This window comes from Mesoplodon bidens (assembly GCF_964165515.1).
Source record: "Mesoplodon bidens genome assembly, chromosome: 6".
NCBI lineage: Eukaryota > Metazoa > Chordata > Mammalia > Artiodactyla > Ziphiidae > Mesoplodon > Mesoplodon bidens.
Genome location: NC_138162.1, coordinates 117569452 through 117590271, shown reverse-complemented (window position 1 = coordinate 117590271; position 20820 = coordinate 117569452). Strand labels below are relative to the sequence as shown.

General features: G+C 47.2%; 1 protein-coding gene across 1 annotated transcript in view; it reads left to right on the top strand.

Moving 5' to 3' along the window:
* PALLD (palladin, cytoskeletal associated protein) overlaps window positions 1-20820 on the top strand; it is a gene marked incomplete at its 5' end in the record, with an annotated part of 388664 nt that overhangs the window by 173377 nt on the left and 194467 nt on the right. Inside the window, 2 exons of the mRNA XM_081237212.1 lie at window positions 14540-14659; window positions 16418-16757. Coding sequence (XP_081093338.1) covers window positions 14540-14659; window positions 16418-16757 — 460 coding nt within the window. The remainder of the gene's footprint in view (window positions 1-14539; window positions 14660-16417; window positions 16758-20820) is intronic.

Genomic DNA, 20820 nt, shown 5'->3' with positions numbered 1-20820 from the left:
ATGGTAGATGTATTTTTAGTTTTTTAAGGAACCTCCACACTGTTCTCCATAGTGGCTGTACCAGTCTACATTCCCACCAATAATGTAGGAGGATTCCCTTTTCTCCACACCCTCTCCAGAATTTATTGTTCGTAGAGTTTTTGACGATGGCCATTCTGACCAGTGTGAGGTGATACCTCATTGTGGTTTTTATTTGCATTTCTATAATAATTAGTGATGTTGAGCATCTTTTCATCTGCATATTGGCCATCCGTATGTTATCTTTGGAGAAATGTCTATTTAGATCTTCCTCCCATTTTTTGATTGGGTTGTTTGGGTTTTTTTTTTTTCTATTGAGCTGCATGAGCTTTTTGTATATTTTGGAGGTTAATCCCTTGTCGTTTGCTTCATTTGCAAATACTTTCTCCCATTCTGTGGGCGGTCTTTTCGTTTTGTTTATGGTTTCCTTTGCTGTGCAAAAGCTAATCTGTACCTTCTTGTTGTGAGTCACACCCAGACCCCACCGCCCACCTGTACAGTCCCCACGTCAGGTACTGTGGTCACTTTTCAAACTATGGAAACAACACAACTGCATATTTTGCTGTGACATGGCTTTGTATAAAATTGCACAGTGCTGTTCCCTGATACAGGGGACTTCTGAGACTCAATCTCCTGCATGACCTGATGTGGAAATCCTATAGGGGGTTAAGGCATATCTTTTACATTGCTATTTTAAATAGACTAGGCAGACATGGATAGATAGATAGATAGGTGAATGGATGGATGGATAGATAGATGGGTAGATAAAAGTAGGAACCAAATATCTCCTTTATTCACAAGAAAGTTTGTGTGAACAAATCTATGGAGCAGGTTATCTCTTTTGACGCTTTATGTACAATAATACTAAAATCTTGGGCCAAAAATTCTGAAGGCATTCCTGGTGGAATGGATTAAGACTGCTTTGGTTGCATTTTGGATTCTGTTTGAGTTCATGAAACTCTTCTTTCATTGTGTTTTATCCATTGTCATCACCTACACAGATGATATGATTTATTAAATGTCTCCCGTGATCTATGTTGGAAAATCATAAACTAAGCATCATCTGAAAATTTAAAACACTGGTGAGAAACTGCATAGTTTAGTTTCTGAGTATGTGTGTGTTTGAAAATTGAAAGCTCTCAACACACCAACTAAGAAGGAGTATTTGGGTGAGGAGGGAAGAGAGCAACTCCTTCAGCCCCTCCGCCACCCCTCACACCCCATACACGCCTGTCTCAGTCGTGTTTGCTGTTTTGCTTCTAGAATATAGTTTTTGTTTTGTTCTTTGCAGTACGTGGGCCTCTCCCTGTTGTGGCCTCTCCCGTTGCGGAGCACACGCTCCGGACGCACAGGCTCAGTGGCCATGGCTCATGGGCCCAGCCGCTCCGTGGCATGTGGGATCTTCCCAGACCGGGGCACGAACCTGTGTCCCCTGCATCGGCAGGTGGACTCTCAACCACTGCGCCACCAGGGAAGCCCTAGAATATAGTTTTGATCACGAATTATTTAGTGAAACCAGTCCTCAGCAGCATCATGGGGTAGTCTGACCTCTAGAATGTTCTTAAATGCTTTTTGGTTTAATGTGGCAAAATCATGCCAAGAAGACCAGGAGACGGAAGGCCTTCCTTGTAAACTGCATGTCCTAGCAACGTATGAAAAAGTCTGCCCTCGCTGTGTTCGCTGAAGTTTCTTATTTTTCTTTTCCCTTTGGTTCGATCTGGAAGCATTTAAGAAAACAGACTCCTCCGTTCAAACCACAATAATAGCGCTTGCTGAAGACAGATAATTCTTGATAGAGCAGCATTTCAAGCAAATCTTTCAATACAAGGCAAACACGTATATAGTCGGGAGCTATGAAAAACAAGACACCACTAGTCTTCCTCGACCTCTGATAATTCCTCCACAATTATATTCTCCATGACGTGGTTGGAATTGCTTCCTTTTTGTCATACAGGACCATTAAAATACTCTGCCTCAGAGAAAGTCCCTGGTGGTCCAGGGAGTCGGCGCTTCCACTGCCGTGGCCCGGGTTCGATCCCTGGTCAGGGAACTAAAATACTGCAAGCTGAGATGCGTGGCCAAAAAAAAAAAAAAAAATACCCTGCCTCAGAAATCTGCACTTGGCGCGGAGAATTAAATAAAATCCACACGCCAGTGACTGCTTACATGAGTTGTTATGAGTTAGAACTTTAGAACAAGCAAATACTAACACGTATTTGTAGTTAAACAATGTCCTGACTTGCCTGACAGAACCTGGTATGATTACGATTCCTTTACTAGTAGGCGAGTGTTTTCTAACATTGACCTGAAGTTGACCGTTGATGCTTCCAGGGGAAAAAACAGAACACGTACTGAATCTTTTACTGTCCTTAAATGACCTGATGGACTATTACATCCAATAGACAGACCTCTGGACTACTCAACCTTAGAGAATGTACATAGGAACTGGCTTCCCTTGTGGCTGTTTTTTAGCCACTGTTAAATGGAGAGGAGAAAACTTGACGTGACTACAGTGCATCTGAGGCAAGAGATGAATTTTACCGAACTACGTCGGAGGTATTCTCCAAGCGCTGAAGTATACGTACGTAGCCTTTGAAATTCCGAACATAGCTGAGCATTCGGGCTTTCCTGCCCTCTCCCCCCTTCCTGACATCATCGCTCGGGCGCTCTCCCCGCTGGCTGGCCTCCCTCCCGCCCTCCCTCCCTTTCTTTCCCCATATCCCCCCCCCCCATTTATTTATATATCTCTTTTTTTCTTCTCTTCACTCTCCTTCTTTTTTCTTATTCATGGGCAAGATATTTTAAAGCCCTAGAAATGAAACTGAAATGCACTAGTGCCTGGTCACAGCCCCTGCAGGGATTAGATGTTTAGATAAGGAAGGAAACAGCCCATTCCCTGCGATGCATTTGTGCAACGGAAACAGGTTTTTCTTGTCACTCCTCTGCTGGGTCTGTCTGATGTGTTTTCCACTCCTATCTCGTCTAGACAGAAGTCAGCTTGCATCCCCCATCTTCTCAGACAGCTTTGTGAGTCCATAGCAGTCAGCTTACTCAGAACCCACACATGTCTGTCATAGTACCTGCTCTGGCCTCCTTTTGTTGACGTTCCGACTTTACCCTGATTGCATCCTTCAAAGACCAGTGTGGTAGTGGTGGGGGGCAGGGCCACAGAAGACTCCTTCGACAGCTGTCTGCACTCAGGTCCTGACTCAGCCGTCTGCAAACAGCCACAAACAGTATCGCGTTACTTCTATAGCACTGTCTCATGGCATGCAAAATCGAAACTCCAGAAACCAACGTGTCTTACTGGTTGGGGAATGGTGCACATAAAAGTGCGGTGCCCTGACTTTCAATGTGCATCACCAGGGCCACCCACCCTCCTAAATCTTGGAGAGTGGAATCTGTGCTTTGGTCCCGTGAGTCACGATGTGAAGTAAATTATAGTTTAAATGTACTGAGGTGCTGAGCAGTGGGAGGGCAACAGTGAGGACGTTTGAATGTGATTCCAGGTTAAGATAGTGGAGTAAACAAAAGTGGGTTGGGTAAAGCCTGTGGTTCCCAAACTGTGTGGCAAGGCGCCCTGGGTGCCACACCATCCGGCAGAGGTGCTGGAGATGCTGGAGATTTTTGACAAACACAGTGACACTTGACATCTCATGGGGACGACTGCCGGCTTAAAACAGTTCCAACGTTACATCACTCTACATTCTCTTCTGTGACGTCATATCTTTGTGAAACTGAGTTTTTGGTGTGTATGTGATAAAAAGCAAGTCCCACGTGAAAATCAGGTGGACTGTGAAAGCAGGCTGGCTGGGTCTCATCTGATTCCAGGAGGGATTGTGCCCTCCCAGCAGATACGTACATCCATTAGTAAGTGATTGTGGTGATTTAAGAATAAAATATTGGTATTTTTCCTTCAATTTATATGTATTTTTTAAAACAACAACTAACTTGTTAAGACCTAAATATTAATTACGTTCTTTAGAAAGAACTGCTTAACAAAGGAGGCTATTCAGTATATCTTTAGGTTTTGGAGCACCGTAAAAAATGACTGAGACATTTAGGGTCTCGTGAACCAAGAAGGTTTGGGGAGAAATCGCTGCAGAGAGACGGAGAGGCACCAAGACACCAAAAGGAAAACTGCGTGACTGTTGGAACCCTGAGATCTGCGTGCCTCTGCCCCACCCCCCCTCCAAGGCCAGCCTGGTGGAGACCGAAGGGCTCATTTCTGGGTGATGGCAACGTCCCAAGAGAAAAAAAAATCCATCTATTATGATGCGGGAGTTTCTCCAAGACAGAGGCCATCTAGATTACCCCCAGGGGAAGGCCAGGGCGAACAGCCGCTCTCTGCTGTCCAGATTCCCGTCAGCTCAGAGCCACGTTGGACAAGAAGAGATCAAAGGCGTCTGAAGAAGCCTCCCTCTGGGATGATACAGGAGAGCATGAGCAACTCCCCAAAAAGCAGCTTGGAGGAAACAGACTTGCCAAGAGAAGAAGGTGTAAAAACAAAGCAACGCTCTCGTCGGAGGGGTAAGAAAATCAGCACATCCAAGAAGTAAAAATAACAGGTATAAGCGGGGAGGAGAGGCGGGACGTTCGGAAAACAGGGCGTGCTTGCAACGAAAAAGCTGGTAGCAGACATGAAAGTTAGGAAATGTCTCGCAACGTAGGAGAAAAGGGCAGAGAAGGGATGTAAGAGAGAAAAGGTAAGAAAATTAGATGGTAGAGACCCGCCCCGGTAGACTACACATTCATAAGTAGGATTCCAGGAGGAGAGAACAAAGGAAATTTGTTTTTCATTCCCCGAACGGAAGGATATCAGTTTCCAGATTGAAAGGCCCCGCCGAGAGCACGACGTATGAAAACACACTGACAGCAGCGTGCACCGCTGTGAAATTCACAACATCCAGGACGAGGCCACGATTCTCCCCGGGTCCGGAGAGGAAGCACCAGGTCACAGCAAACTAACAGTATCAGACTGACCGAGGACTTCTCAGCAGGCTTACTAGGCACACAGACAGCGAAGCAACGCCTTCCAGGTTCTGGTGTAAAAGGACCTACAACTCCATAAGGAGATGCGGTCAAGATTTTTCAGAGTTGCAGGGTCTCAGGGATTTTCCTCCACAGCTTGTCTGTAGGGTGTGCTCCCTGCAGCGAGAGAATTCACCGGCCACGGCAAGATGTGAGGACAGGAGCATGCCAGCAAATGCAGCCAGAGGCCGGGGTCCCTGGAAGGCACAGCTACACATCGATGTGTGGCAAGGACGGACACGGCAAGGCATTCATCCCTGAGAGCTCAGGGCCGCCGCCTATCTCCTGCCCTGACAACAGACGGTTGCGGGTGAGCTGACCCCAGGTCGCATCTCTGCTTGGCCCGGCCTGTCACACTGCCTGCCAGGTCAGTGGGGAACACTGTTACCACCCACGGAAGTGCTCTGATTTGACCCAGTGCTGAGATCTGGAAGTTGGCCATGTTGACCTTAAAAAGAGAGATTTCGGGGAGACAGACACCACCAGTGATTCCTTCCAGCTGTCCAATTCCTGCCCATGCTTAGCCCCTCCAGGTACCCACCGACCCATCTCCGGGAGCCCCAGATTTCCCAGGAAACCCCATGGCCTTGCCCACCCCTTACCCTTGAGGGCTTTGGTAAAAGTCTAGGGAAGTTGAACTTTTTTCTGACAGTGGGAAGGTGGCCTTTTTTTTTGTTTTTTTTAGCATCTTTATTGGAGTATAGTTGCTTTACAATGGTGTGTTAGTTTCTGCTGTATAACAAAGTGAATCAGCTATATGCATACGTATATCCCCTCCCTCTTTCGTCTCCCTCCCACCCTCCCTATCCCACCCCTCTAGGTGGTCACAAAGCACCGAGCTGATCTCCCTGTGCTATGCAGCTGCTTCCCACTAGCTATCTGTTTTACGTTTGGTAGTGTATATATGTCCATGCCACTCTCGCACTTTGTCCCAGCTTACCCTTCCCCCTCCCTGTGTCCTCAAGTCCATTCTCTACGTCTGCGTCTTTATTTCTGTCCTGCCCATAGGTTCTTCAGAACCACTTTTTTTTTTCCTTTTTAGATTCCATTTATATGTATTAGCATACGGTATTTGTTTTTCTCTTTCTGACTTATTTCACTCTGTATGACAGACTCTAGGTCCATCCACCTCACTACAAATAACTCAATTTCGTTTCTTTGTATGGCTGAGTAATATTCCATTGTATATATGTGCCACATCTTCTTTATCCATTCATCTGTTGATGGATACTTAGGTTGCTTCCATGTCCTGGCTATTGTAAATAGAGCTGCAATGAACATGTGTTTTAGAATTATGATTTTCTCATGATATGTGCCCAGTAGTGGGATTGCTGGGTTGTATGGTAATTCTATTTTTAGTTTTATAAGGAACCTCCATACTGTTCTCCATAGTGGCTGTATCAATTTACATTCCCACCAACAGTGCAAGAGGGTTCCCTTTTCTCCACACCCTCTCCAGCATTTATTGTTTGTAGATTTTTTGATGATGGCTGTTCTGACTGGTGTGAGGTGATACCTCATCGTAGTTTTTTTTTTTTTTTTTCGGTACGTGGGCCTCTCACTGTTGTGGCCTCTCCCGTCGCGGAGCACAGGCTCCGGACGCGCAGGCTCAGCAACCATGGCACACGGGCCCAGCCGCTTCGTGGCATGTGGGATCTTCCCGGACTGGGGCACAAACCTGTGTCCCTTGCATCGGCAGGCGGACTCTCAACCACTGCGCCACCAGGGAAGCCCCTTCATTGTAGTTTTTTTGTGTGTGTGTTACGCGGGCCTCTCACTGTTGTGGCCTCTCCCGTTGCAGAGCACAGGCTCCGGACGCGCAGGCTCAGCGGCCATGGCTCACAGGCCCAGCCGCTCCGCGGCATGTGGGATCTTCCCGGACCGTGGCACGAACGCGTGTCCCCTGCATCGGCAGGCGGACTCTCAACCACTGCGCCACCAGGGAAGCCCTGTAGTTTTTTTTTTTTTTTTAAATATTAACAAGTGATTATGAGAGGTTTTAATTTCCTTCTGTGTCTTTAAATTTTTTTTTTTATTATTAATTAATTTATTTATTTTTGCTGTGTTGTGTCTTCGTTTCTGTGCGAGGGCTTTCTCCAGTTGTGGCAAGCGGGGGCCACTCTGCATCACGGCGCGCGGGCCTCTCACCATGGCGGCCTCTCCCGTTGCAGAGCACAGGCTCCAGACGCGCAGGCTCAGCAGTTGTGGCTCACGGGCCTAGCTGCTCCTCGGCATGTGGGATCCTCCCAGACCAGGGCTCGAACCTGTGTCCCCTGCATTAGCAGGCAGACTCTCAACCACTGCGCCACCAGGGAAGCCCAGCCCTGTAGTTTTGATTTGCATTTCTCTACTGATTAGTGATATTGAGCATCCCTTTATGTGTTTGTTGGCAATCTGTATATCTTCTTTGGAGAAATGTCTACTTAGGTTTTCTGCCCATTTTTGGATTGGGTTTTTTTTTTGCTATTGAGCTGCATGAGCTGCTTGTAAATTTTGGAGATTAATCCTTTGTCAGTTGCTTCATTTGCAAATATTTTCTCCCATTCTGCAGGTTGTCTTTTCGTCTTGTTTATGGTTTCCTTTGCTGTGCAAAAGCTTTGAAGTTTCATTAGGTCCCATTTCTTTATTTTTTTTTTATTTCCATTTCTCTAGGAGGTGGGTCCAAAAGGATCTTGCTGTGATTTATGTCACAGAGTGTTCTGCCTATGGTTTCCTCTAAGAGTTTGATAGTGTCTGGCCGTACATTTAGATCTTTAATCCATTTTCAGTGTATTTTTGTGTGTGGTGTTAGGGAGTGTTCTAATTTCATTCTTTTACATGTAGCTGTCCAGTTTTCCCAGCACCACTTATTGAAGAGGCTATAGGTGGCCTTTTCTTTACACAACAAGATAAATACTTGTTAGTCAGCATTTAAAAACTAAGTGAAGTAAGTCAGACAGAAAAAGACAAATATCATAGGATATCACTTATACATGGAATCTAAAGAAATGGTACAAATGAACCTATTTACAAAACAGAAATAGAGTCATGGATGTAGAAAACTTATGGTTACCAGGAGGTAAGAGGGGAAGGGATAATACGGGAGATTGGGATTGACATATACACACTACTATGTATAAAATAATTGACTAATAAGGACCTATTGTATAGCACAGGGAACTCTACTCAATACTCTGTAATGGCCTATGTGGGAAAAGAATCTAAAAGAGTGGATACATGTAGATGTATAACTGATTCACTTGCTGTACAGCAGAAACTAACACAACATTGTGAATCAACTATACTCTAACAAAAATTATTTAAAAATTAAAATAAAACAAAAACTAAAGAACACATTTTTGAAGGATACATATATATGTGGTAAACATATAAGGAAAATCAAAGGAGTGATTATCTCTAAAGGGGAAGGAAGATTCAGCTGGGGAGGGCATATGGGGCATTGTACAGTATTGCTCATCTTTTATTGCTTAGACTTATTGATGGGTATGCAGGGCTTCATTTCATTGTTACTCCTTAAACTGTGCATTTTTATTAAAAAAATTTTTTATTGAAGCATAGTTGATCTATAATGTGTTAATTTCTGCTGTACAGCAAAGCGAGTCAGTTATACATATATATATATAGTCTTTTTCATATCCTTTTCCATTATGGTTTATCTCAGCATATTGAATATAGTTCCCTGTGCTCTACAGTAGGACATTGTTGTTTATCCATCCTATATGTACTAGTTTGTGTCTGTGAACCCCAAACTCCCAGTCCATCCCTCCCCCAGCCCCCTCCTCTTTGGCAACAAGTGTGTTCTCTGTGTCCATGAGTCTTAAACTGTGCATTTTAAATATCTTTCTCTCTATATGATACAGTTTGAAGTGTTTAAAATTCCTTTATAAAAATTTATACAAGCCTTAACAGCTACCCACACTGAATCTCACCTGGCTGATTTTAGCCCAGAGTCCTTTTTTATTAGTTGTGTTAGCCAAACCATGTGGTTTGGAAGGTAAAAGCTGGATTTTTTTTTTTTAAGTTAGGCTGGCCCCCAAAGGGGGGGAAAAAACCTGTGAAGGAAGACATTTATGAAAGTGTTCCCTCATTACCCAGGGGACTTAGTAATATTATCCTTGCTGCTTCATCATTTTATGTTTCTGCAAACAAAATGGTTTTGTTTGTAGTTAACCAAGAGTTCAGCATGTCCAAGAACTTGAATGAAATTTGGGGTTAACCTCTGAGAGATATTTATGTGATTAAGTAATTTTTAGGTAACTTTAGAAAGTAGAATTTACCATCAGCAAAAATGGTTTCCAATTTACTACGTTATTATATGCCCTCAAATCAAAAGTCACCAGTTAGGAAAATTGGATTAAAAAGGATTGTGCTTAGACTTATTAATAACTTTAAATTTTTGCGTTCTTTAAAGGACAGTTTTTTAATAAACATAAGTGAGCCTCTAATTCCCTTTATTTGAGACAAGCAGTCGCTTCCTGATCCCCATCCCTCACCAAAATGTACTTCACAGATATCTTAAGTCTTTGTTCGAATAAGATGTTACTGGATGAATATTCGGTGCTGCAGCTGGGCTCATCTCCCGTCCTGCTGGCTTTCTTCATCCCTGTAATGTCAGAGCCAAGCTGAGACGCTCCTTTCTCTCAGCAAAATGTGAGCCTCTTGTCACTTGTGGATGAAATTTTCCAAGAGAGGCAAAGCTGAACAACTTTTAGGGCACTGGACTAATGTTTTATCTGGTAAAAGTCCCCGAGACATAGCGATGTCCGAAGATCACCGAAAGAACTTGCCAATGCTTTTTTATTCTTATTTTTTTCTTCCATATGTAGACTGTCCAGTCGGTCATCAGCTCTATGTGTGAATCTGCCTCATTGTATGCAATAGAAGTGTTCCTGAAAATTCATAGAAAATGAAGTTAGTTCAGTCAGGTTTGAAACATGCAATCTTTTCATTCTCAAAAGGGCCCTCTGGAGGAGAAGGCGCAACTGTATAAACAAGCTCAGCTTTTCTTAAAATGGCATAACTTAAAAAAAAAAATCAAAATTGTAGATAACATAAGAAGACACTCTAAGAGTTGGCCAGATCATCACTCCAAAGCCACTTTCTGTTATCCCTGCTGGCTAAGATTTTATCCTGATGTAAAATGTAGGTTCAGGGCACAGAACTGTATTAAGTGTGAACACAGTGTTTACGGGGAAAGTGTTCTCGGGCATTGAGAACAGGGGCGGTTCTCTGTGTCTCCAGAAAGTCCATCTTTCCAGGCTGAGAGAAGGCCGTTCAGGAGCCTCAGCCCTGGGAGGACAGTGCAGGGAGGGAGGGGTCGGCCACGGCAGCTGACGGCCCCAGGCTCCCAACAGCACCCTCTAAGACGGAGCCCATCTCCCAGAGGACAGCCAGGATGGGGGTGGTTTTCCCCAAATCTCGACAGGCTGGGCAGTTCATTTCTTCTCCCACCGTCATGGCCACATGACAGTGTCCTCTGGACTGGGCTTGTATCCTTCCAGTGTATCTCGTATATTGGAGGACACACAGCCCACCTACTTGGGCAGATGGGTTTCTAGTGAGTTACTTGGATAGTGAGAGTGTTCAGATCCAGGAAACTCCTTGTTTCCCATCTTAAAGCTTTTATTACTTCATTTCACATTGGGTTCCTCATGTCCTGGACCAGGAAAAAATGCAGAACAGCTAAGAGGCCTTGTCCTCTAGGAGGAAGGAGCTTGTGGGGGACGGGGTGTGACCGTCAGCATTTTGGCCTCAACATTGATTAACCGTGACCTTGAGAGGATCCCTTTGGACCTTAGACCTCACTTGAAGAAATGAGCAACTTGGGCTGGTCCACATACAGTCCCTTTCAGCTGTAATATCCTGTGCTTTATTGACCCTCCTCTGGTTAAGGACACTTCTAACTCATCTCGTAACCATATGTATTCAATTTAAAATTCCCAGTCCCCGTTGCCTTTCCAGATGCATCTCACTTTCCCAATGATTCATCTTATGTGAAGCTCTGACTTGAATTATTTCCACACTTTATTCCTCTTTGATTGAGAAGCCTTGAACTGTATGCAGTACACTCAGAAACACACAGGGTACCTTCCTTCACACTCTCTGTCATCCTGTCGTTTTCCTTCTGTTCAGTGAGCCTTTTTATCAGTAATGAGCCTTTTTATCAGTAATAATTGTGTGCTTTAAATGTATTCAAGCCTTGGGACTTCCCCGGTGGCGCAGTGGTTAAGAATCCACTTGCCGGTGCAGGGGACACATGTTCGAGCCCTGGTCCAGGAAGATCCCACATGCCATGGAGCAACCAAGCCCGTGCGCCACAACTACTGAGTCTGCGCTCTAGAGCCCGCGAGCCACAACTACTGAGCCTGCGAGCCACAACTACTGAGCCCGTGTGTGTGAACTACCGAAGCCCGCGCGCCTAGAGCCTGTGCTCCACAACGAGAGAAGCCACTGCAATGAGAAGCCTGCGCACCGCAACAAAGAGTAGCCCCCTCTCACTGCAACTAGAGAAAGCCCACGCGCAGCAACGAAGACCCAACGCAGCCAAAATTTTTTTAAAAATTAAAAAACAAAGTATCTCATGCCTTTACCTGCAGACTCTTTTCTTTTTTTTTTTTTTTTTTTTTTTTTTTTGCGGTACGCGGGCATCTCACTGCTGTGGCCTCTCCTGTTGAGGAGCACAGGCTCCGGACGCACAGGCTCAGTGGCCATGGCCCACGGGCCCAGCCACTCCGCGGCATGTGGGATCCTCCCGGACCGGGGCACGAACCCGCGTCCCCTGCATTGGCAGGCGGACTCTCAACCACTGCGCCACCAGGGAAGCCCAGACTCTTTTCTTAATATGCCAAACAGCTCAGCAGGATTCCTTGATGTTTTCTGAGCCAGGAACTCGGGTGGGTCCGACAGCGCAGTGTTTTTAAACTGTGGATCATGACCCATGAAAGTGGGTGGCAACCACCACTAGTTTAAAATAAAATCGAAGAGAAAATGTGTAGTAACCAGAATTTTCCCACTATTTCTAGCACAGGAAGTCTTCAAGGATACCATTCTTTCAAAAAGAGAAAATAATTTTGTTTGTTTGAAACAAGGCAACGCATTATTAAGAACTCAGTCTATCTTGTAATTGAAATCAGTGCCCACAAGCTCTCTTGGGACATAAAGGAAGACTCACTTTCATTTTATTTATCGTTTAATTGGTTCACCTTTGCGTTTATGACTTTTACTGGTATTTAAAAATTGACATGTAGGGCCTCCCTGGTGGCGCAGTGGTTGAGAGTCCGCCTGCCGATGCAGGGGATGCGGGTTCGTGCCCCGGTCTGGGAGGATCCCATATGCCGCGGAGCGGCTGGGCCCGTGAGCCATGGCCGCTGGGCCTGCGCATCCGGAGCCTGTGCTCCGCAACGGGAGAGGCCACAACAGTGAGAGGCCCGCATACCGCAAAAAAAAAAGAAAAAAAAAAAAAAAAAAAAAAAAAAAAAAAAAAAAAAATTGACATGTAATTTTAATAGTTAAAAATGTTTGTATTAGAAGGTAGGACTTTTACCCACAGTGAGCACTTTGCCCTCCCAGTGTTTAAAGCATAAAATAGGTTTGAGGGCAAGTTTGCTAATTTTCATGACTGATGTTTGACTCCAGGGGAGACGCATTCCTCTAAATTCTGAAAAGCTTGCCCTCAGGGCTGTTAGAGAAAGAGCTTGGAAGAGAAGTGTTGCCCACGTCCTGGTCTATCGGCTCTTGAAAGCACGGCCGCCCAAACATCGGTGGCTCCAGGTGGCGACCACCCATGTCCCTAATCCTGAGGGTCAGCCGCTCAGCTTAGCCCCAGTGGGGCACCAGACTTGGCCCGCCCAGGTGGGCTCACTCCACGGACTGTGGCTGGCCTCCAGGTTGGCAGGGATGAGCCGGGTGGTCTCAGTTGTAGTGGCCCATCTCTGCTCAGGGGCCCCTTTCTCCAGCCCCACGGCCTCCATCCCTAAGGGGTTCAGCCAGGCTCCCAGAGATGGAGCAGGGCGACAGGGGACCTGAGGCTTCGACTCAGAGCAGACATCACTCCCACCGCTTTCATGGTTAAAACAGCCGTCAGGCCAGCCGGAATCCAGGGCTGGGGAAGGGAATGGGGCTGCAGAGTCCCATTGCAGCGGGGCCTGGATGCAGGAGGGGGTAACTGCAGCCATTCCTGCAAAAAATCTATGGTACAGAGTCTCACGTGGCCCACGTAATGTGCGAATAATCGACAGGCTCTGTGGGAATCAGAAGTATATGACTTTTCTTAACATTTACCAACGCAATCATCTTATGTTACTCGTACAATATGGATAATCATTGAATTTAAAAATAGTTAATGCACTCCCATAATAGTACATACGTACATACATTAATTAATTAATTAGAAATAGCTAATACATTCTAGATCGAGCTTCTTCTTAATGGAACAGCTGACAGTTCCTAACGACAAAGCATTTAGCATGCGCCCGGCAGCGCCCTAAGCACACTGTGTATCGTGTCACAAGAATAGATGGTCGTGAGGAGCGTGGAGTCTGGAGCTCGTCTTGGTTCAAGTTGCCACTCGAGCTGCGTGACTTTGGGTAAATCAATCAGCCTCACTGTGCTTCAGCTTTCCTGTCTGTAAGGCAGGCTAAGCGTAGTAAACGTAACTCATAAGGCTGACACGAGGGTTAAATCTAAATTCATCTGTATCCAGTGCTGGTAGTGTCCCCTAGTGCCCGAGAAGGGCTTCCGTAGCCCTCAGCTGTTGTCATGGTTACCACCATCACCCCTCACAGTAACCCTGTGACGGTTGATTTATGAGTCATGATTCATACAAATCCTAAAAGGCAGGTTCTCTTATTATCTCCACCTTCTAGGTGAGGGCACTGAAGTTTGGGGAGGTGGACCAAAGCCCCGTGGGGCAGCGCCCGCATTCACGCCCCGGCAGCTGGTCCCGGCGTCCGGGCTTTGCATGCTACAGGACGTGGCCGCACCGTGTGACAGTGGTTTCCAGAATAATTGTCTGCAGTCAAACACTTCCACGTTCTTTTTTTCCCATTGTCAGCTTTTCAGAGAAGCTCAATTTTCCCCACCAGTGGCTTTTCAGTTGAGCAGCTACACTGTAGTTGAAAGGCCTTCCGTGACCATCAAGCAAACGAGGCAGGAGCTGGCATCTTCCACGTGCCTAGCACAGAGGCACACCCTTTGCAAACTTCTCGTGTCCTCTACACAGATACACTCATGAGGTGTATGTTATCCCTGTTATAGAGGTGAGGAAACCAGGGCTGATGAAAAATCGCCAGAGTGAGTCCTACTCCAAAGCTTTTGCCACTAGGTTGAACGGCTAAATTAAATGTCGAGAGATTCTCTTGTGACCACTTCGTAAAGTGGCCCTCTAATAATTGTTACTGAATTTGCTTGTTTTGGAAAGGCAGAGGGCCTGGCTTCTCCGGGGCGCCTTTGTGGCCGCCCTCTGATGAGTTCCTCGTTCTCTTCCTCCCAGAGGAGATCTGCACGCTCGTCATAGCAGAGGCGCTCCCCGAGGACGCCGGGATCTTCACGTGCTCGGCGAGCAACGGCTACGGGGCAGCGAGCAGCACCGCCCAGCTGGTGGTCACCTCAGGTATGCGGGTCCCCACCCGGAGGACAGCTCAGCCGCCAGGAATGCTTTGCCCCGGGGGCCATCCTCACAACCGGGGTTTCATCACGAAACAAAAGGCTGGGGTGGGAGAGGGGGAGGGGAAGCGGAGATGAATGCACGAAGGTGATGATGTAGCAGCGAAACACATGTGGGGCCCCTCCTTCCGTCTTGGGATCTTGGTCTTGGAAACAGTGCGATGGCTGCCCAAGGGCCTCCTGCTGGCCCGGAGCTATGCTCACACCAATGTCGACGGGGTCTGGAGATACTGGCGCACATCAGTCATTGTCTAACCCGCTAGATAAACCTAGAGAAGCTGTAAAGATCTTAGAGACCAGATTTCATTGAGACTGGACGCCTATGAAAAACTAAAGGAATGTATCTTATTACTAAAACCAACATTCAGAAATATCTGGGCAGTTTTTTAAACTCAGAAACTTACTGCTAGGGAGAGCAACCTGAAACAGTTCTTTTCCTTTATTTCTTTGACCTTTAGTTAACTGTTTTCTACTATTATTAATTAGCTTTACCTGGTCTTTACTGCCTTATTTCTTTTGTTTATTTTACAATGGTTTTTAAAATACCTCTTTGGCCAAGCCCAGTATGGGGCACCATGGTTAGGAGGCAGTGAAGACGCAGCCGAATTTGCACCTAGATTTCTCTAGAACAGGGGGAACTCGTGCTAGGGGGCGGCAGAGACACAGACAAAACCAGTTGAGGGCTGTAGTGGGGAATTAGTGCTTTTTCATCTTCATTAAGAGAAGAAACGTAAAGTTCACCTTAACGGGACACCAGTTGATAGGAATGAGGGCTCTAAGTGTTAACAGGAAACTCCGGGGTCATGATCAGAGCTCCAGGGAGGATCCCAGTATTTTGATTTTGAGTTGAAGACGGTCCCAGCAAATGGCCACAGCAAGAGTGCAGTGCTCCAACCACGTGGCCAAAACTCCGGGCTCCACGTCCACATGGCAGAAATTAACATGCAGTATTTCCCATTTTCCTCGGGGATAAATCTGCTCTAGGCCAAACATAAGAGCTATTTTTGGGCTTTCTGTTCACCTCAGTAGGCATTTTTTGGAGCTCTGCTGGACTCTGGGCAAGGCAGGGAATACAAAGATACTCTTTAAGATGCGTTCAGGCCATTGACAGTAACAAGCAAAACTTTCTTTTGTACCAAGTTACAGCTGGTGTCAGTCATGTGAACTGGAAAAAATTATCCGTGAGATTGTAAGACATTTCCCTTAGACTCAGAGCTTCACTTGGCTTTATGATGGATGAGTGAATGAGTGAATGAGTGAATACCCATTGCCCAGCACAGAAAACCTCTGTAGCCTATGCTGACGTCAGCAAAGCTCAGGTAGGATGTTCCGTCGGATCCATGGGCTGAAATGCAAGAAGGCAAAGCATCATTAGTTGATACTGTTTGTGCTGTCTTTTTTTTTTTTTGATGCTGTTTGTGTGTGTGTGTGTGTGTGTGTGTGTTTGTGTGTGTGTTTTAACCAAGTTCTATCTTTAGCTCTTGTTTGAAATTTGTTAATGAATTGGTAGCTGGTCTCCCAGCTGGTGGGCCATTCAGGAAATGAAACAGGTGCAGTGAAATCAAGCCTGGGGGAACCAGGCCCCCCTCAGCATTGCCCCTTCAGCAGCTAACAGGACCCTGGGCCCCCAGGCTGTCTGTGACGGTGGGGAGGGGCTGTGGATCATGAGTATATCACGGTGTCTTCCTCCTGTCCCCTCCCTCAGCCAACATGGACACCTGCGGCTATGACTCGGCCGGAGAGGCCAGCAGTGGCCGCTTCCAGCCCTCCCCGCTGCCCCCTCCAACCTGGGAGACCGGCTCTTTCGAGTTGGCGTCACAGAAACCAGCTGAGGTCCAGCACGTGACCGGCCCCGTGTTCGGGCTGAGCCCGGCGGCCCTTCAGTTCAATTCCGCCGCGGAGAGGGAAACCAACGGCGTCCACCCGGGCCCCGGCGTGAGTGGACTGATGAACGGCAGAGCTGATGGCAGCAAAGCTCTTCCCAGCGCAGCCGTCCTGCCGTCGCCCACAAAGGAACCCCCGCCTCTGCTTGCGAAACCGAAACTGTGAGTACCCGCGTACGGCTCGATCACACTGTGGTTCTTGTGCTGAATGGCCTCTGTTGCCAGGGAAACCGTTTTGCCTGGGCTCCACCACGGGGCAAGCGGCCTCTCCTGCAGGCGAGTTGTCCCGGGCTGCTGTGACCTTTGCTACCAAGCGGGGTCCTTCAAAAATGTAAATGATACCCCAAAGTAAAGAAGGTAAATGAGAAGCTTGGTCCAATCTGCCTTTTGCTGAAAACTGTAGCTGGTTTCAGCTGTGAAAGTATCTGCACCTGGTGCAGCCTTCCGACGTATGCAGGGGTGTAGCCCCCCAGAGGAGATGGGAAGGGACTACGTTGAGCTGGCTCCAAAGCATTTCCAAGTGTTTCGCATTTAAGAATCGGTAAGGAAATCCGATACAGATAAGCACGGGAAGCCTGAAAGCTGAGGATGGAGATGGCGGGTGTGGACCCTGGGGAAGGAATGAGGGCAGAGCGCCCTTCCCGCCCGACCCACTGGGCTTTGGGATCCACGGATGGCGTGTTTCCACGGTTACCACCTTCGTATTTGGTTTCCATTATTTTGTTAGGATGATAAACCTTGCGTGCGCTGTTTCCGTTGGCACCGCACCGGGGAGGGTGGTGACGATCGGAGCTGTCACAGTGTCAGGAGGAGGAATCAGGTAACAGAACAGGCCTCGAACCACTGCCCCGATGGAGGTCGGTGGAAACGCCAGAGTCACATCAGATGTGTACATGGTCTACGTGGCCACATTTCCCTGAGAATGAATTCTCCAGGATCTGGGAAAGCGCCCTGCGTTTCCCCGTGATGTCTGAGCTTTGTGATTTGGGGAGGAAGGATGGCTTCAGGACAGGAGTGACTCTTTGCTTCCCTGGTACTGAACAGCCTGCTTTGTTCTCCCTTCCATCAGCTCATTGGTGAGAATAGGTAAGGTATTCAAGTTAGAATAATATCTTATATCCGTACATCACTTTATTGTTAGGCGATTTTATGAGTGTTATTAGACTAGTCAAGTAACAAATCATCCAGACAGATGGCTTAAGTTAACAAATGGGCAGGCAATTTTATAAAAGTAAACTCCTTGACAATCTTGTGTTGCAGTTTCAGAAATCTCTCTTTCACTACCCCGCATCCTGTGGGCAGCAGGGCTGCTCGGTTTGTGTACGGTAGCGAATGTTCCATACCTAGACTCCGGGCGGCCTGAGATGCCGGGCAGGTCGCAGGAGCTCAGAAGTGGCAGCCTTAGAAGAGATTTATACTCTTGTAGCTCCAACCCGCTGAATGAATTGCCTCTGCTGACTACCTTTATCTTTGCATCGTGAATATGTATTTGCAGTGCTTTTAATGAAAAAAGGGACCTGCCCTCCTGAGGGAGAAAGGGCGGGGTGTCCACTGACGGGGCCCCGGCTGGGCTGTCAGTGAAGTGTGTCTGCCCTAATAGCTCATGAAGTGAGTCTAAATTGCAGGAGAGCAAACAGGAGGGGCTGCTAACATGCCTTTGCAGCCCTCCTCATCTCAGGAGTTTGAACAGCTCTTCCACTTTGAGCTGAATTTTGGGTGAGGTTAGTGTCTCTGGGAGGGTGGGGCGTTGTCTGTCAAAGGCCGGCAGAACACTTGGGTGGTTGTTAAGAGGCTGTGGTTATTAAGAGCTTGAGCACAGGTTTGAAGGGTGACATCATGACCTGCTGCTTAGTCAGGTTTTCAGTATAAAGTAAAATACAGGGAAAATGGATTTCAGTGTTTAAATTCCCTTCATGTGGAAATTTAGGGCAACCTGGTAGCTTAGAAATAACATTGCTAGTAGCAGGTTTTCCTGCTGCTTTCATTTTTTCAAATCTTCATGTGTTTAAATATATCCTTCGAGCGTCACTTCATGATTTGCGTATTGTATAATTACCTGTCAGTTACTAGGTAGGAAATAATATGTGACTGACACTTTCAAAATATATATCCATTTAAAATTTTTCTTACAACTTGCAATCCTTTTTTGGATTTTGTCTTAATTACAAAGTAAGTGCGTGCTCGAGGTGACGGTTCAAACGATGCAGAAGGACTTGAGGTCACCAGCGCGGGTTTGGTACGAGGTCTTCCACCCTTTCTCCGTTATTGTGGTCTTTTCCGAAAAGGTTTGCTCATTGTTTTAGGAGTCGTATCCACTGGTAGGAATGCCATCGAATGACATCTGCAAATCACGTAGAATGACATCCAAGGAGTTGATGATTAATGTCGCTGCCAAGAAACATTCCTCTTCCTGTCTATTTCCCTGCATACGTGGGGAAAGAATGAAATTTCGAGTCTTATGGTTGGCAGTGGGAAAACTGGTGCACTTGAATCTCTTTTCATCGGCCCATGATTTTACTACTTTTCATTAAAAAAGGAGAGGCTTATACTTGGGGGAGTGTTATGGCATTTCATGCATCTGAATCATTGGTAAGCCAATAGGAAACAGTTAGGAGGGGACAAATAATAGGAATTTAAATATTTCCTCTTAATAAATGAACCTGTAAAGGGTGTTTGATTTGTCAGATTCCTGAAAAATTATCATCGTCAGAAGGAAAATCTCTTTGCATTTTCTTCTCTCAAATGGCTCACTATTTATTGTGGAAAGGGAAAAAATTCAGACTGAAACAAAACAGTAGAAAGGTCCTGAATTCCCTTCTGCAGCAGGGTCCTCCAACAGATGTCCTCACTGGGGGTCTTGCCGCCCCTCCAGCCTCCAGCTGCATCTGTGCTCCCGGCCCACGGTCGTGGGATCCACGTCCACTCCCATTTCTGCATCTCTCAGTGTCTTTGGCTCAGACACCACCCCTGAGCGGTGAGTTAAACGCGATTGGATGTGGGCCATTCAGTGAGTTCCAGGTGCCAGACGCAACGCACCATGGGCCGGAGGAGCACTTAGACTCCACCCAGGGAGGAATGGACCTGTGGGAGTTGTTTGTGTGACTCGGTGTCGGACCCTCAGCACCGTCCATCGCAGTGCGAAGAAAAGAAGCCATGTGCTGCTGAAATCATAGCTCTTATCAGAGAACAAGAGGAAGGAAGGAACATACGCCTAGCTTTTGTGAACTATTTTTTATATTATTGTCCTTGTTCAGGGCTCACCAAGTCGGTCTGTTGCTGCCCACTCTCTACAAGTGATGCCCGAAGATTCAAAATAAATACACAACCCTGTCTGTTAATAGGAAATCAAGTCCCAGGAATCCTTTTTTCTTGCCAAAACATAGCCCCTGGAGGACATGGGTATGCAGGGTCTCCAGGATTAAACCCTGGAGGGAAACTTTGGAGCCAGGTTGAGCAGGTGCTTTACAGGACCTGTTCTCCCACTAAGCTCATCTCTTCAGTTAGGCCAGGCAGTGTGGAAAGACCCACGTGCTGTTTTCAAACCCCGTTTCTTTCTTCTTTGATATTCGTCCTCCGTCATGTGGAAGAAGCAAGATGAGGTACCCAGGAGGGGCTGGCTAGAGGGGAGGCTGTGGGTGAGTCCCTGCACTGGACACAGGACGGGTCAGCGGCTGAACCGGTGCCAGGCACATGCCCCGGCCCTCGAAGCCCAGGCCCTTGGACGGGAGAACGGTCCTGCAGTGCTCACGGCGTGGTCACCTGCTGCGTCACCGGCCACACGAGGTGTGGGCGCCTCTGCCTTTGCTCCTGTTCTCCCTGCTCTGCCTGCTCTCCCTGCTCAGGAGTTCCCACCTGAAAATGGTCACATGACTGCAGGCTGAATCAGGCTTCTCAAAGCGGCCACATCTCAGACCTTGGCGTCTCTCTTGCTCCCTTCTCTTGCTCCCACCCTGAGACAGCTGGTTATTCCAGCAATGCTGGTCTCGAGGACAGGGGCGGGTCCTGTAAAGTCACTGCCGCTGAGGTGTCGGGTTTACGTGTCACCTCGTGCAGCTCTGCCCTGACACGTGCGTGATGATGAGCGGTCACAAGCCCTGTGAGAGGAGGAGGAGAAGGGGGAGGGTGCTGGACAGACACAGGAGAGGAGGGGCAGCCGGGCCGCTCTCCCATCAGGGGCTCGGCGGGGCCAGGCTCGCTGTCTCTGGGACCTCCCTGTGGTCCCCTC